Source organism: Numenius arquata, chromosome 26, assembly GCF_964106895.1.
Source record: "Numenius arquata chromosome 26, bNumArq3.hap1.1, whole genome shotgun sequence".
NCBI classification, from domain to species: Eukaryota; Metazoa; Chordata; class Aves; order Charadriiformes; family Scolopacidae; genus Numenius; species Numenius arquata.
Genome location: NC_133601.1, coordinates 4,807,274 through 4,819,800, shown reverse-complemented (window position 1 = coordinate 4,819,800; position 12,527 = coordinate 4,807,274). Strand labels below are relative to the sequence as shown.

The window sequence follows — 12,527 nt, the reverse complement described above, 5'->3', positions numbered from 1 at the left end:
CCCGGCCTGCTCCCCTGCCTGCACCCCCCGGCCCTGCCTGCACCCCTCTGCCCGCCCTGCCTGCACCCCTCCACGGCCTTGCCTGCATGCCCCAGGCCCGGCCTGCTCCCCTGCCTGCACCCCCTGGCCCTGCCTGCTCCCCCCGGCCCTGCCTGCACCCCCCAGGCCGTCCTTGCACCCCTGCCTGCGCCCCCCTGCCCTGCCTGGAGCGCCCCTGGCCCTGCCTGCACCCCTTCACGGCCTTGCCTACACCCTCCCAGGCCCGGCCTGCTCCCCTGCCTGCACCCCTCAGGCCTGGCCTGCACCCCTGCCTGCACCCCGCTGGCCCTGACTGCACCCTGCCCGCATCCCCCGGCCCTCCCTACACCCCCCGACCCTGCCCCGGCTTCCCTGACCCCGCTCGAAGTCCATCTCGGGCAGGCTCTGGTGCACGCTGGGCACCGCCACCCGGCACGGGCAGCAGCGACCGGGCGGAGAGGGGCGGCCGGCCGCCATCGTGCCCGGCCCGGCAGGGGGGACGGAAGGCAGCCGGGAAGAGCCGAAAGGAGCCGAAGGAAGCCGGGAAGGGCCGAAAGAAGCCGAAGGGAGCCGGGAAGGGCCGAAAGAAGCCGAAGGGAGCCGGGAAGGGCCGACAGGAGCTGGGTAGAGCCGAAAGAAGCTGAAGGGAGCCGAGGGGAGCCGGGGAGAGCCGAAAGATGCCGAGGGAATGCGGAAAATGCCGAGCAAGGCCGAAGGGGGCCGAAGGGGGGCCGAAGGGCACCCCTCCCCGAGCGTTAGCGCGCATGCGCACTCCCCTCGCAGGGCCTGGCCGCTGCCGCCAGGGGGCGCCCCCACCCCCTAGTGCTGAGCCCTGGGCTGCCCCCCCCCGTGCCCCGCGGTGGGGGGTCCCAGGGCTCACACACACACACCCCCAGGCATGGGGGGTCCCAGGACTTACCCCCCCCCAAGCTATGGGAGTCACAGGGCTCACCTCCCCCCCAGCCATGGGGGTCACAGGACTCCACCCCCCACCCAGTTATGGGGGTCCCAGGGCTCCAGGGCTCCCCCTCTCCCCAGGTTATGGGGGTCCCAGGACTCACCCCCCCCAGTTATGGGGGTCCCAGGGCTCCCCCCCCCAGCCATGGGGGTCACAGTACTTACCCCCTCCAAGCTATGGGGGTCACAGGGCTCACGCACCCCCCCCCCTAGTTATGGAGGTCCCAGCACTCACCCCCCTCCAGTTATGGGGGGCCCAGGACTTACCCCCCCCCAAGCTATGGGGGTCACAGAGCTCTCCCCCCCCCCAGCCATGGGGGTCCCAGGATTTACCCCCCCCCAGCCACGGGAGTCACAGGCCTCACCCCAGCTATGTGTGGGTCACAGGACTCACACCCCCCCCCCCCCCAGTTATGGGGGTCCCAGGGCTCACTCCCCAAGCTATGGGGGTCCCAGGGCTCACGCCCCCCCCCCAGTTACGGGGGTCCCAGGACTCACCCACCTCCCCCAGTTATGGGGGTCCCAGCATTCACACACACACACACCCCCAGTTATGGGGGGTCCCAGGACTCAACACCTCCCCCAGTTATGGGGGTCCCAGCATTCACACACACACCCCCCCCCCAGTTATGGGGTCCCAGGGCTCACTCCCCAAGCTATGGGGGCCCCAGGGCTCACGCCCCCCCCCAGTTACGGGGGTCCCAGCACTCACCCCCCCCCCCCCCCGTTATGGGGGTCCCAAGACTCACCACCCCCCCCCCAGTTATGGGGGTCCCAGGGCTTCCTCCCCCCCCTTATGGGGGTCCCAGCACTCACCCCCCTCCAGTTATGGGGGGCCCAGGACTTACCCCTCCCAAGCTATGGGGGTCACAGAGCTCCACCCCCCAACCATGGGGGTCCCAGGATTTACCCCCCCCAGCCACGGGAGTCACAGGCCTCACCCCAGCTATGTGTGGGTCACAGGACTCACACCCCCCCCCCCCAGTTATGGGGGTCCCAGGGCTCACGCCCCCCCCAGTTACGGGGGTCCCAGCACTCACCCCCCCCCCCCCCCGTTATGGGGGTCCCAAGACTCACCACCCCCCCGCCAGTTATGGGGGTCCCAGGGCTTCCTCCCCCCACTTATGGGGGTCCCAGGGCTCCCTCCCCCATGGGGGCTCAGCCTCCCCCCCCCCCCCCCCCCCCCCCACGGCCGCGCTTCCCACGCCCCGGGGCAGCCCCTGGCCCCGTTCCCAGCGCCCCCCCCCCCCCCCACCCCCCCGGGGATCCTGGGTCCCGTTTCCGCCCCTTCCCGGCAGAGCCTCCCCGGGGACACCACCACCACCCCCCCCCCCCAACACACACACACACACACACACTGACCCCCGGCATCCGGGGGGGGGGGGGGGCCGAGGCATGGGGCCAGACCTCGGCAGCCTCGGGGGCCCCCCCCCCGCCCTGGGAACGGCGCCGCGATGCCCTTTTATAGCCCCGAACGCAGCCTTTTTCCATGAGCTCAGCGGCCGCCGGGGGGGGGGCAGCACCCCCTCCCCCCCCCATCACTTAAAATATATATCTATATACTTAATTGTTGGTTTGTTGTTTTGTTTTTTTTTTTTTAACTCCTTTTTATTATTAATATAAAAATACTCACGTATTTACAGCAAATAAATATATTTCGGTAACAAATAAATTACACTGGGGGGGGTTATACAAAAGGGGGGGGGGGCGTGCAGGGCTGGGAGGGGGGGGGGCAGGCGGGTGAGGGGGGGGTATTTACAGCCAGGGCTGAGGGGGGGATGAAGACACACACACACACCCCCCCCCGGGACTGGGGTGGGGGTGGGGGGTGTCCCGGGGGGGGGGTGTGTGTGAAGAGCGGGGGGGGGGCATTAGAAAAGTTCTCAGGAAGAAAAATCCTTAAATCGTCCCAAAAAAAGTCATCCTGCGGCCGCTGCCCGCCGGGGGGGGGGGGGGGGCGGGATGCGGTGCCCAAGGCGGCAGGGGGGGGGGGTGTCTCTCAGTGCCCCCCCCCCCCCCCCCCCCCAAGGCCGGTGGCCGGTCCCCAAGGTGGGGACACGGTAGCGAAGGCGGTGGGTGCCCAGGACGGGTGACGCGGCACCGGTGCCACCCCCATCAAGGCGGGTGCCGGGGGGGCACGGGGGTGGCAGTTGTGTCCCCAAAGCCGGGGTGGCAGTCCCCAAAGTGGGTACGGGTGACGGGGTGGCAGTTGTGTCCCCAAAACCGGTACCGGTGCCGGGGTGGCAATCCCCAAGGTGGGTGTTGGTTCTGGGGTGGCATTCCCGTCCCCAAGGTGGGCGCCAGTGCCAGGGTGGCAGTCCTGTCCCCAAAACCAGTGCCAAGCTGGCAGTCCCCAAGGTGGGCACCAGTGCCAGGGTGGCAGTCCCCAGGACGGATACTGGTGCCAAGGTGGCAGTCCCCAAGGTGGATGCCAGTGCCAAGGTGGCAGTCCTGTCCCCAAGGTGGGCACCAGTGCCAGGGTGGCAGTCCTGTCCCCAAAACCAGTGCCAAGCTGGCAGCCCCCAAGGTGGGCACCAGTGCCAGGGTGGCAGTCCTGTCCCCAAGGTGGGCACCGGTGTTAAGGTGGCCGTCCCCAAGGTGGTGGTTCAAGGTGGTGGCAGTCCCCAAAATGGTACCAGTGCCACAGTGGCCGTCCCCAAGGTGGGCACCAGTGCCAGGGTGGCAGTCCCCAAGACGTATACTGGTGCGGGGCAGCAGTTCCCAAGGCGGGTACCGGTGCCAGGCTGGCAGTCCTGTCCCCAAGTTGGCGGTGTGGGGTGGCACTCCTGTCCCCAAGACGGGTCCCGGTGCCAGGGTGGCAGTCCCCAAGCCGGGCACCGTCCCCCCTCCATCCCCACACCGGGTCCCCCCCAACCCACCCCGCAGCCCCAAGCCGGGTGCTGGTGCCGAAGCGGCGGTCCGTCCGCGGCGGGGTGCCATCGCCCGGCGCGCGTCCCCCCCAACTCCGGCGGCGGGGTGCCATCACCGGTGTCCCCTGAGGTAGGTCGGGCTGCCCGGGGGGAAGTTTGGGGGGGCGACGGCGGTGGTGGTGATGGTTGTTTTAGGGGGGGTGTGTGGGGGGGTTACGGGGTGGAGGAAGCTCAGACCGAGGATTCCTCGGGGTTGGAGTCGGGCAGGGGTTGGCGCTGCTGGAGTTTGCGCCGCAGTTCCTCGGCTAAATCGGCGCAGGGCGGGCGCTCCTCGGCACCCAGCGCCAGGCGGATGTAACCGTTGGAGGAGGAACCCCGCAAAGGACCCAGGTGGATGCGGGTGGGAGAGTGGAGGGGTTGACCGGGAATGGCGGTGGGGGGCGAGGTGGCACCCGGGGGACCGCCGTTACGACAGGCGGCGTGGCCCGGCACGATTTTGAGGGAACCGTCCGAATAATAGTAACTGGCCGGATCCCAAAGTTTCTCATCCGAGTCGGAAGCGGCGCTGGGGACGAAACGGGGACTGGGGGGTTCCTTGGGCAGCTCGATGGGGTACACCAGGGTGCTCTCGATGGCTTTGGCGCCTTTGCCCAGTTCCTCCCGTAGCCGCCGCCAAAGGGAGAGCACCACCAGCACCAGTACCAGGCACAGGGCGCCCAGGCAAACGGCCACCACCCACACTAGCCCCAAGCTCTCCAGCGGCGCCCGCGTCTCCAAGGGAACCCCGCTACCGGCCAAAACGGCTACCCGGTACACCTCGCCGCCTAACCGGGCACCCTGCTCCTCCGAAAAACAGCGGTACGTGCCGCTGTGCTGGGCACCGGCTCCCGGCACCACCAGAGCCCGTAGGCGGGCGTCCTGCAGCACCAGAGCCTGCTGGGCAACCAGCGCCCGCCCCTCGAAGGTCCACAGCGCCTGGGCCAGGTTGGAACCCAAGCGGCAAGTCAGCACCAGGTCGGTGCCGGCCACCACCGTCACGTTTTTGGGGGTGATGGGTCCTGCGGGAGAGGGGACGAGTCAGGAGGGGTGGCGTAAGGCGGGAGGGGGTCCCGTGTCACCCCGTCTCCCAGCTCCATGTGGCATTTTGGGGGGGGTCTCACCTTGCTTGGCCACCTGCGGCAGGGTGCAGGCACGGGTGTCGGAGCTCAGCACGTCCTGGACCAGCTGGGACCTGCGGGAGGAGGTGACAGTGGTGAGGAGGGGACACAGAGGTGATGAGGGGACACAGAGGTGATGGGGGGACCCGGAGGTGATGGGGGGAACCAGGTGTGAAGGAGAGACCCAGAGGTGATGGAGGTGCCCTGGAGGTGATGGGGGGGACCTGGAGGTGATGGGGAGGACACGGAAGTGATGGGGAGAGCCGGTGGTGATGGGGGGACCCAGAGGTGGTGGGGGGACACGGAGGTGATGAGGGGACACGGAGGTGATGAGGGGACACGGAGGTGAGGAGGGGACCTGGAGGTGAAGGAGGGGACCCGGAGGTCATGGGGAGACACAGAGGTGATGGAGGGGATTCGGAGGTGAAGGAGGGGACCCAGAGGTGAGGAGGGGACCTGGAGGTGATGGGGGGGACCTGGAGGTGACAGGGGGGACACGAAGTGATGGGGAGACCCGGTGGTGATGGGGGGACCCAGAAGTGTTGGGGGGACCCAGAGGTGTTGGGGGGACCTGGAGGTTATGGGGGGGACCTGGAGGTGATGGGGGGGACCCGGAGGTGTTGGGGGGACCCAGAGGTGATGAGGGGACCCGGAGGTGATGAGGGGACCTGGAGGTGAAGGAGGGGACCCAGAGGTGATTGAGGGGACTCGGAGGTGAAGGAGGGGACCCGGAGGTGAGGAGGGGACCTGGAGGTGATGGGGGGGACCTGGAGGTGACGGGGGGGACACGAAGTGATGGGGAGACCCGGTGGTGATGGGGGGACCCAGAGGTGTTGGGGGGACCCAGAGGTGATGAGGGGACCCGGAGGTGATGGGGGGGACCTGGAGGTGATGGAGGGGACACGGAAGTGATGGGGAGACCCAGTAGTGGTGGGGGGACCCAGAGGTGGTGGGGGGACACAGAGATGAAGGCGGGTACACGGAGGTGATGGGGAGACCCAGAGGTTATGTGGAGACACGGTGGTGACGGGGGGGACTCAGAGATGAAGGAGAGGACCCAGATGTGGTGGAGGGACCAGGAGGTGATGGGGGGACCTGGTGCCGCAGTGGGGTGACCCCCCCCTAGCCCCCAGGGAGCCCCCTTACCCGTTGAGGCCGTCGGTGCGGACGCAGAGGCTGACGTTGCGGCTCCAGGCGCAGTAGGGATCCCGGGCGAGGACACAGTCCGTGCACGACTGGTAACGGCTGCAGTCGGCCAGGGGCAACTGGGCCACCTGGAAACGGGAGCCGGCGAAGAGCAGCTTCTGCGAGGACAGGGAGAACGGGCGAGGTGACACGGATGAGGTGACAAGACACCCTGGGGGGCCACCCCCATCCCCGTGGCACCCCTCACCTTCCGCCCGGCCAGGACCAGGCTCTCCACGGGCTGCGCCGGCTCAAAAACCTGTAGCTCCTCGACCAGATGGACGCGAGAGCCCAGGTTCAGCGCCTTGTGCACCCAACCGTCACCTGGGGGGACACGGCGGGTGGTGAGGGACGTCCCCACACCTGTGGTGTCCCCCCTCAGAGCTTCCCCCCTGGCCCCGGCGGCTACCTGTGCCGATGAAGAGCACCTCGTAGATGGTGCCATCCAGCCCGGACACCCGGTCCACCACCAGCTGGGTGAAGTTGGCATCTTTTTTGAGGAGGAGGGGGCGCCCGCGGTGGGGCAGGATGGACTCGTCCATCAGCGGGTGCTTCTTGGCGAAGTTGAGGGTGTTGTCGGGCAGCTCCAGGGAGCTGGCGAAGCCGTTCTGGCGGTGCCAGTCGGTGATGCACTGGGGACAAGAGGGGACGGAGGGGACAGTTAGGGGTGTAGCCGGATCCCCCACCCTTTTGTCCCCTCCCACCGACGGTACCGGCACTCACCGCGCCGGGACGGGGGCTCGGCACCTCATCCGAGTACCGGCCCCATTTCTGCGCCTGCTCCCGATATTCCTTGTAGGGCCCTTCGAACGCCTTCTTCACCTCCAGGATGTGGTACCGGCAAATGGCCGAGACATCCACGTCCCCCCTGTCAAGGGACAGGGTTTCAGGGGAAGCCACCGGTGACAGGGAACCCCCCGGGGGGCTGCGATGTCCCCCACGCACTCACCAACGGGCCTGGAAGACCCCGAAAAAGGTGGTGTCCTGCCAGTCGGTCCCCGGGAGGGTGAAGACGGCCTGGAGGCGGTTGAAGTGGAGCTGCTGTTCGGGCGCCGAGCAAACCAAGCGAGCCTTCAGGAAGGTGGTCCACTTCTTCTGCAGCGTGCGGGCACCGCCGACGTCCCCCTGGACACCCAGGTGGCATCAATCATAGGATTATGGAATGGTTTGGGTGGGAAGGGACCTTAAAGCCCCCTCCAGTGCCACCCCCTGCCCTGGGCAGGGACACCTCCCACCAGACCAGGTTGCTCCAAGCCCCCTCCAACCTGGCCTTGAACCCCTCCAGGGATGGGGCAGCCACAGCTTCTCTGGGCAACCTGGGCCAGGCTCTCACCACCCTCACAGCAAAGAACTTCTTCCCCACATCTCAGCTCCATCTCCCCTCTTTCAGTGGCAAACCCTTCCCCCTCCTCCTAGGGCTCCCCTCCCTGAACAACACCCCCCCCAGCTTTCCTGGAGCCCCTTTAGGGACTGGAAGGGGCTCTGAGGTCTCCCCGGAGCCTTCTCTTCTCCAGGCTGAACCCCCCCAACTCTCTCAGCCTGTCCTCACAGCAGAGGGGCTCCAGCCCTCCCAGCATCTCCGGGGCCTCCTCTGGCCCCACTCAAACAGCTCCGTGTCCTTCTGATGTTGGTGGCCCCAGAGCTGGAGGCAGCACTGGGGTGTGGGGGGGGTCTCCCCAGAGCGGAGCAGAGGGGCAGAATCCCCCCCCTTGCCCTGCTGGCCACGCTGCTGGGGATGCAGCCCAGGGTGCGGGGGGCTTTCTGGGCTGCCAGAGCACGTTGATGGGTCACAGCCAGCTGAGATGTCATCTAAATCTCTCCTCTTTTGGTTTAAAACCATTCCCACTCATCCTATCAACTCCCTGATCAAGGGTCCCTCCCCATCTCCCCATCTCTCCATCAAGACAAGGCCACCGCCTTCACCGGTGGCGAGAAGCCACGGGGGGGCGGTGTCCCCATCCACGTGTCGTCCCCCTCTCCCCGTACCTTGCAGACGCGGGCCACGCGGGCCACCACTTGCTCGGCGTAGCAGTCGTACTCCACCGCCCGCTCGCTGAAGAAGAAGTAAACCTTGTCGTCATCCCCCGTGCTGCTGGCCGCGCTCTCCTGCACATACGCCGAAGCCACGAAGTGGGGCTCTGCGGAGGACGGGGGGGTGGAAAGGGGAGGGTAACACCGTGCCGGGGTGTGGGTTGTCCCCGTCCTGTCCCCTCCCCGTGTCCCCTCGACTCTACCGTTGAGCCAGGAGGTGAGATATTCCGTCTTCATGGAGTAGTGGGGGCCGAGGTTGCGGAGGATGACGGGCTCCGTGCCCAGGAAGTTGTTGAAGGTGGCCGAGTACAGCTCCCCGTCTGCGAGACAAAGGTTTAGGGAGGGGGACAGCCCTGCAGGGGACACCCCCTCTGACCCCAGCGGGGGTCCAGCAGTGCCACCTACCCACGATGAGGCCGGTGTGGCCCTTGGTGGGGTCGTACGGACACTTCCCCTTGCCATCCTCAAAAGCCACTTGGTCCAGGGTGAAGCCAGACAGTTCCTGAGGGGCAAGAGCGTGGGTGGGGGTCCTGACCCCCTCCCTGGTTCATGTCCCCCCGCATCCAAACCAGCCCCGGGGACAGGGACACCACCCAGACAACCCTCCTGGGGACAGGGACATCCCTGGATGACCCATTATGGGGACAGGGACTCCCCTAAATGATGCTCACAGGGACGAGGACGCCCCTGGACAATCCTCCTGGGGAAAAGGACACCTCCAGACAACCCTCCTGGGGACAGGGACACCCTCCAGGTGACCCTTCTGGGACAGGGACAGCCCTTTATAACCCACTATAGGGACAGGGACAGCCCTGGATGATACTCCTGGGGAGAGGGACACCCTCAGACAACCCTCCTTGGGGACAGTGACAGCTCCAGAGAGCCCTCCTGGGGACAGGGACAGCTCTGGATGATGCTCCTGGGGACAGGAACACCCTCAGACAACCCTCCTGGGGATAGAGACACCCTCCAGGTGACCCTTCTGGGACAGGGACAACCCTGGATGACCTATTATGGGGACAGGGACGCCCCTAAATGATGGTCCCAGGGATGAGGACACCCCTGGACAATCCTCCTGGGGACAGGGGCACCCCTACATGATGTTCCTGGGGACAGGGACACTCCTGGACCACCCTCATGGGAACAAGGCCCCCCCTGAATGACCCTCCTGCACACAAGGACACCCCTGAATGATACCCCTAGGGACAGGGACACTCCTCAGACAACCCTCCTGGGGACAGGGACAGCCCTGGATGATGCTCCTGGGGGACAAGGACACCCCCCAAAGCCCCCCCCCAGCCAAAGGGACACCCCTGCATGACCCTCCCGCACAAAGGGACACCCCTGAATGACACCCCTAGGGACAGGGGCGATGCTCCTGAAGCTGGGGGGTGGCTGCCCTGGAACTGATCCCCAGGGACTGGGGGGGAAACGGTGGGTGATGTGTTTTGGGGACCCCCCCCCGGGGGGGTGGCACTCACGATGTAGGTGCACTTAGGCTGGAAGGCGTAGGTACCGCAGGCGTAGAGATGGGAGCTGTTGTAGCTCTGCAGGAACCGCACGTAGTTGAAGCAGTCGGTCTTGGGGAGGGGGGGACACGACAAAACAGCCGGTTAAGGGGGTGACAGCAGGGGGGGGGGACGACACACACCAGGGTGCCATATAACCCCCACCACTGCCACCACGACATCGGTGCCCCCCCACCTGGTTGTTCTTGCCCTTCTGGATGCACTCGGCTTTCTTCTCCGTGGGGGCTTCCCAGGAGATCTGGGGATGGAAAGAGGGTCAGGGGGATGGAAATATGTGTGTGTGTGTGTGCGTCCCTCCAAATTTTGACTGCCCCCCTCCCCCCCCCCCGCCCCCAACTCCCCCCAGGGACCTCACCGCCGCCTTGAGCTCCACGGTGCCGGTGGCCAGGGCGAAGACGGCCTCGCGAGCCCCCACGTAGAGCAGCGTCTCAGCCTCGTCCAGCGTCAGCGTCAGGTAGTGCGAGACCCCCCCCTGCGAGAACCGCTTGGCCACGTCCTTCAGCTCTGGGGGGAGGTTTGGGGGACACCAAGGGGGACATCAGGGTGAGACCACCGCCCCCACCACCCCCACCACTCCAATGGCACCCTCCCCAGGGCACCCGTAGCCCCCCCAACACACCCCCACCCCCCCCCACCGCCGGAAGCCCCCCGGCCCCGGCAGCGCACAAAGGGCTCTTTGTCACCGGGGCAGGCGCTGGCGGTGCCGGGAGGACACAAGCGGCCTTTGCCGAGACCCCGCGCCCCCCCCCGTGCCCCCCCTGCCCGCCCCCAGGCCCTGTAGAAAGGCCCCATTGACGGGGGAGGCGCCAGGGCCCCTGGGCAGGGACGGGGACACGGGGCTGGCACGGCATGGGGACGGCACGGGGACGAGAGGAGCTGGCACAGCAAAGGGATGGGGGTCTTGGGCGAGGGGACAGCACAGGGACAGGGGGCATGGCATGGGGACAGGGGACACAGCATGGGACGGTGGCACAGCAAAAGGAGAGGGGTCTCGGGTGCGGGGACAGCACAGGGACAGGGGACACGGCATGGGGGACAGTGGCACAGCAAAGGGACAAGGGTCTCAGGTGTGGTGATGGCACAGGGACAGGGGACATGGCAAATGGACAGGGGACACAAGATGGGGGACAGTGTCACAGCACAGGGACAGGGGTCTCAGGCATGGGGATGGCACAGGGGAGATGGCACAGGGACAGGGGACACGTCCTGGGGATGGGGGTCTTGGGTGTGGGGACGGCACAGGGACAGGGGACACGGCACAGGGATGGTGGCACAGCCAAATGGACAAGGGTCTCGGGTGTTGGGACAGCACAGGGGACGTGGCACAGGGACAGGGGACACAGCACAGGGACAGGGGACACGGCACAGGGATGGTGGCACAGCAAAGGGACAAGAGTCTCAGGCGCGGGCACAGCACAGGGACAAGGGACACGGCACAGGGACAGTGGCACAGCAAAGGGACAGGGATCTTGGGTGTGGGGACAGCACAGGGACAAGGGACACGGCAGAAGGAAGGTGGCGCAGCAAAGGGACGGGGGTCTCAGGCGTGGGGATGGCATGTGAAGAGGGGACATGGCACAGGGACAGTGGCATGGCACGGGGACAGGGGAGATGGCACAGGGACAAGGGTCTCGGGTGTGGGCACGGCACAGGGATAGTGAACATGGCACTGCCACCGCACAGGGACAGGGATGGGGACACAGGGCATGGCAAAGGGACAGGGACAGCGGTGCCGGCACGGCACAGGGGTAGGGACACAGTGCTCGGCACAGATGGGGACACGGGGGGAGCTGGCACAGGAGAGGGGGACAGAGGGGGCTGGCACGGGAAAAGGATGGGATCTCGGGATGCTGGCAGAGGGATGGGGACAGGGGAGATGGAAGGGCACGGGGACAGGGGACCGGGTTGGGGACCGTGGGTGCTGGCACAGCACGGGGACACAGGGCAGCGTCCCTGCCCGTCCCCCAGGGCTCTACTCCCAGAACCCCCCAGTTTTGGGGCCACCAATGCTGGGGATGGGGGGGTCCCGTGGCGTTGACAAGCTCGGGGTGGGGCGGGGGGACAGAAGCTGCTCGAGCTGGGGACAACTACGGCCACCGCGGTGTCACCCCGGTGTGGCCAGGGCCGGGATTAATGTCCCCCCCTCTCCGTGCCTCAGTTTCCCCAGCTCCCTCCCCTCTCCCTAGGGATCCCCGGGGGGGGAGGGTGGGTGGGATAACCGGGGCGGGGGGGGGTGGGGTTGACGACACACACGGTACTCACCGGCGTAGGGGACAGTTTTTCGGGGGACGGCGCTCCACGAGGACCCCGGGGGGGTGGCAGCGACGGCGAGGGCCAGCAGCGAGGCGAGGGCCAGCAGCCGACGGGGGGCCATGATGGCGGGGACGGCAGCTGGGGGGGGGGGTTTGTGGGAGGGAGGGGGGACACGGCCTGGGGAAGGAGGAGGGTGTTGGGGGGGGGGGGGGGACACACGGGACGGACGGACAGACGGACACGCCCGGCCCCCGTTAGGGTTACGGGGCATCGACGGCGTCACGCGGGCGGCGCGGGGACAAGGCGGGCATTGAGGGCCGGGTGTCACGAGGCCGGGGGGCACCCCACGCAACGGTGGGGGGGGACACAGACACACACACACACACACACACACAGGCGGGTCCCCAACTTGTTGCCCCCCCCCCCCCCCCTCTCCCCTTACAGTCCCTCCTCCGGCCGTGACGAGTCACCGGACGGGGGGGGGCAGGGGGGGGGGACAGGGACACATACACACAACGGAGAAGGAA

The 12,527-nt window shown here is 67.3% G+C and overlaps 1 protein-coding gene across 1 annotated transcript; it reads right to left on the bottom strand.

Annotated features, from left to right (window-relative positions):
• Positions 1-4,076: 4,076 nt before the first annotated feature.
• Positions 4,077-12,121, bottom strand: SEMA4C (semaphorin 4C). The gene is made up of 14 exons (XM_074164148.1): positions 12,010-12,121; positions 10,103-10,251; positions 9,923-9,985; positions 9,700-9,798; positions 8,624-8,720; positions 8,422-8,538; positions 8,174-8,325; positions 7,137-7,312; positions 6,911-7,055; positions 6,597-6,819; positions 6,396-6,511; positions 6,149-6,306; positions 5,006-5,076; positions 4,077-4,903 (listed from the first exon to the last, which is right to left on the bottom strand). Exons 1-14 carry the CDS (start codon positions 12,119-12,121, stop codon positions 4,077-4,079), a joined length of 2,505 nt encoding a protein of 834 aa, XP_074020249.1.
• Positions 12,122-12,527: the final 406 nt, after the last annotated feature.

Bases quoted from the DNA above. Each gene is read 5' to 3' on its own strand.
- SEMA4C (XM_074164148.1), bottom strand. From the start codon at position 12,121: ATGGCCCCCCGTCGGCTGCTGGCCCTCGCCTCGCTGCTGGCCCTCGCC. The intron at 6,307-6,395 runs GTGAGGGGTGCC...CTGTCCTCGCAG, and splicing joins TGGTCCTGGCCGGGCGGAAG to AAGCTGCTCTTCGCCGGCTC. The intron at 5,077-6,148 runs GTAAGGGGGCTC...CTCCTCCCGCAG, and splicing joins CGCACCGACGGCCTCAACGG to GTCCCAGCTGGTCCAGGACG.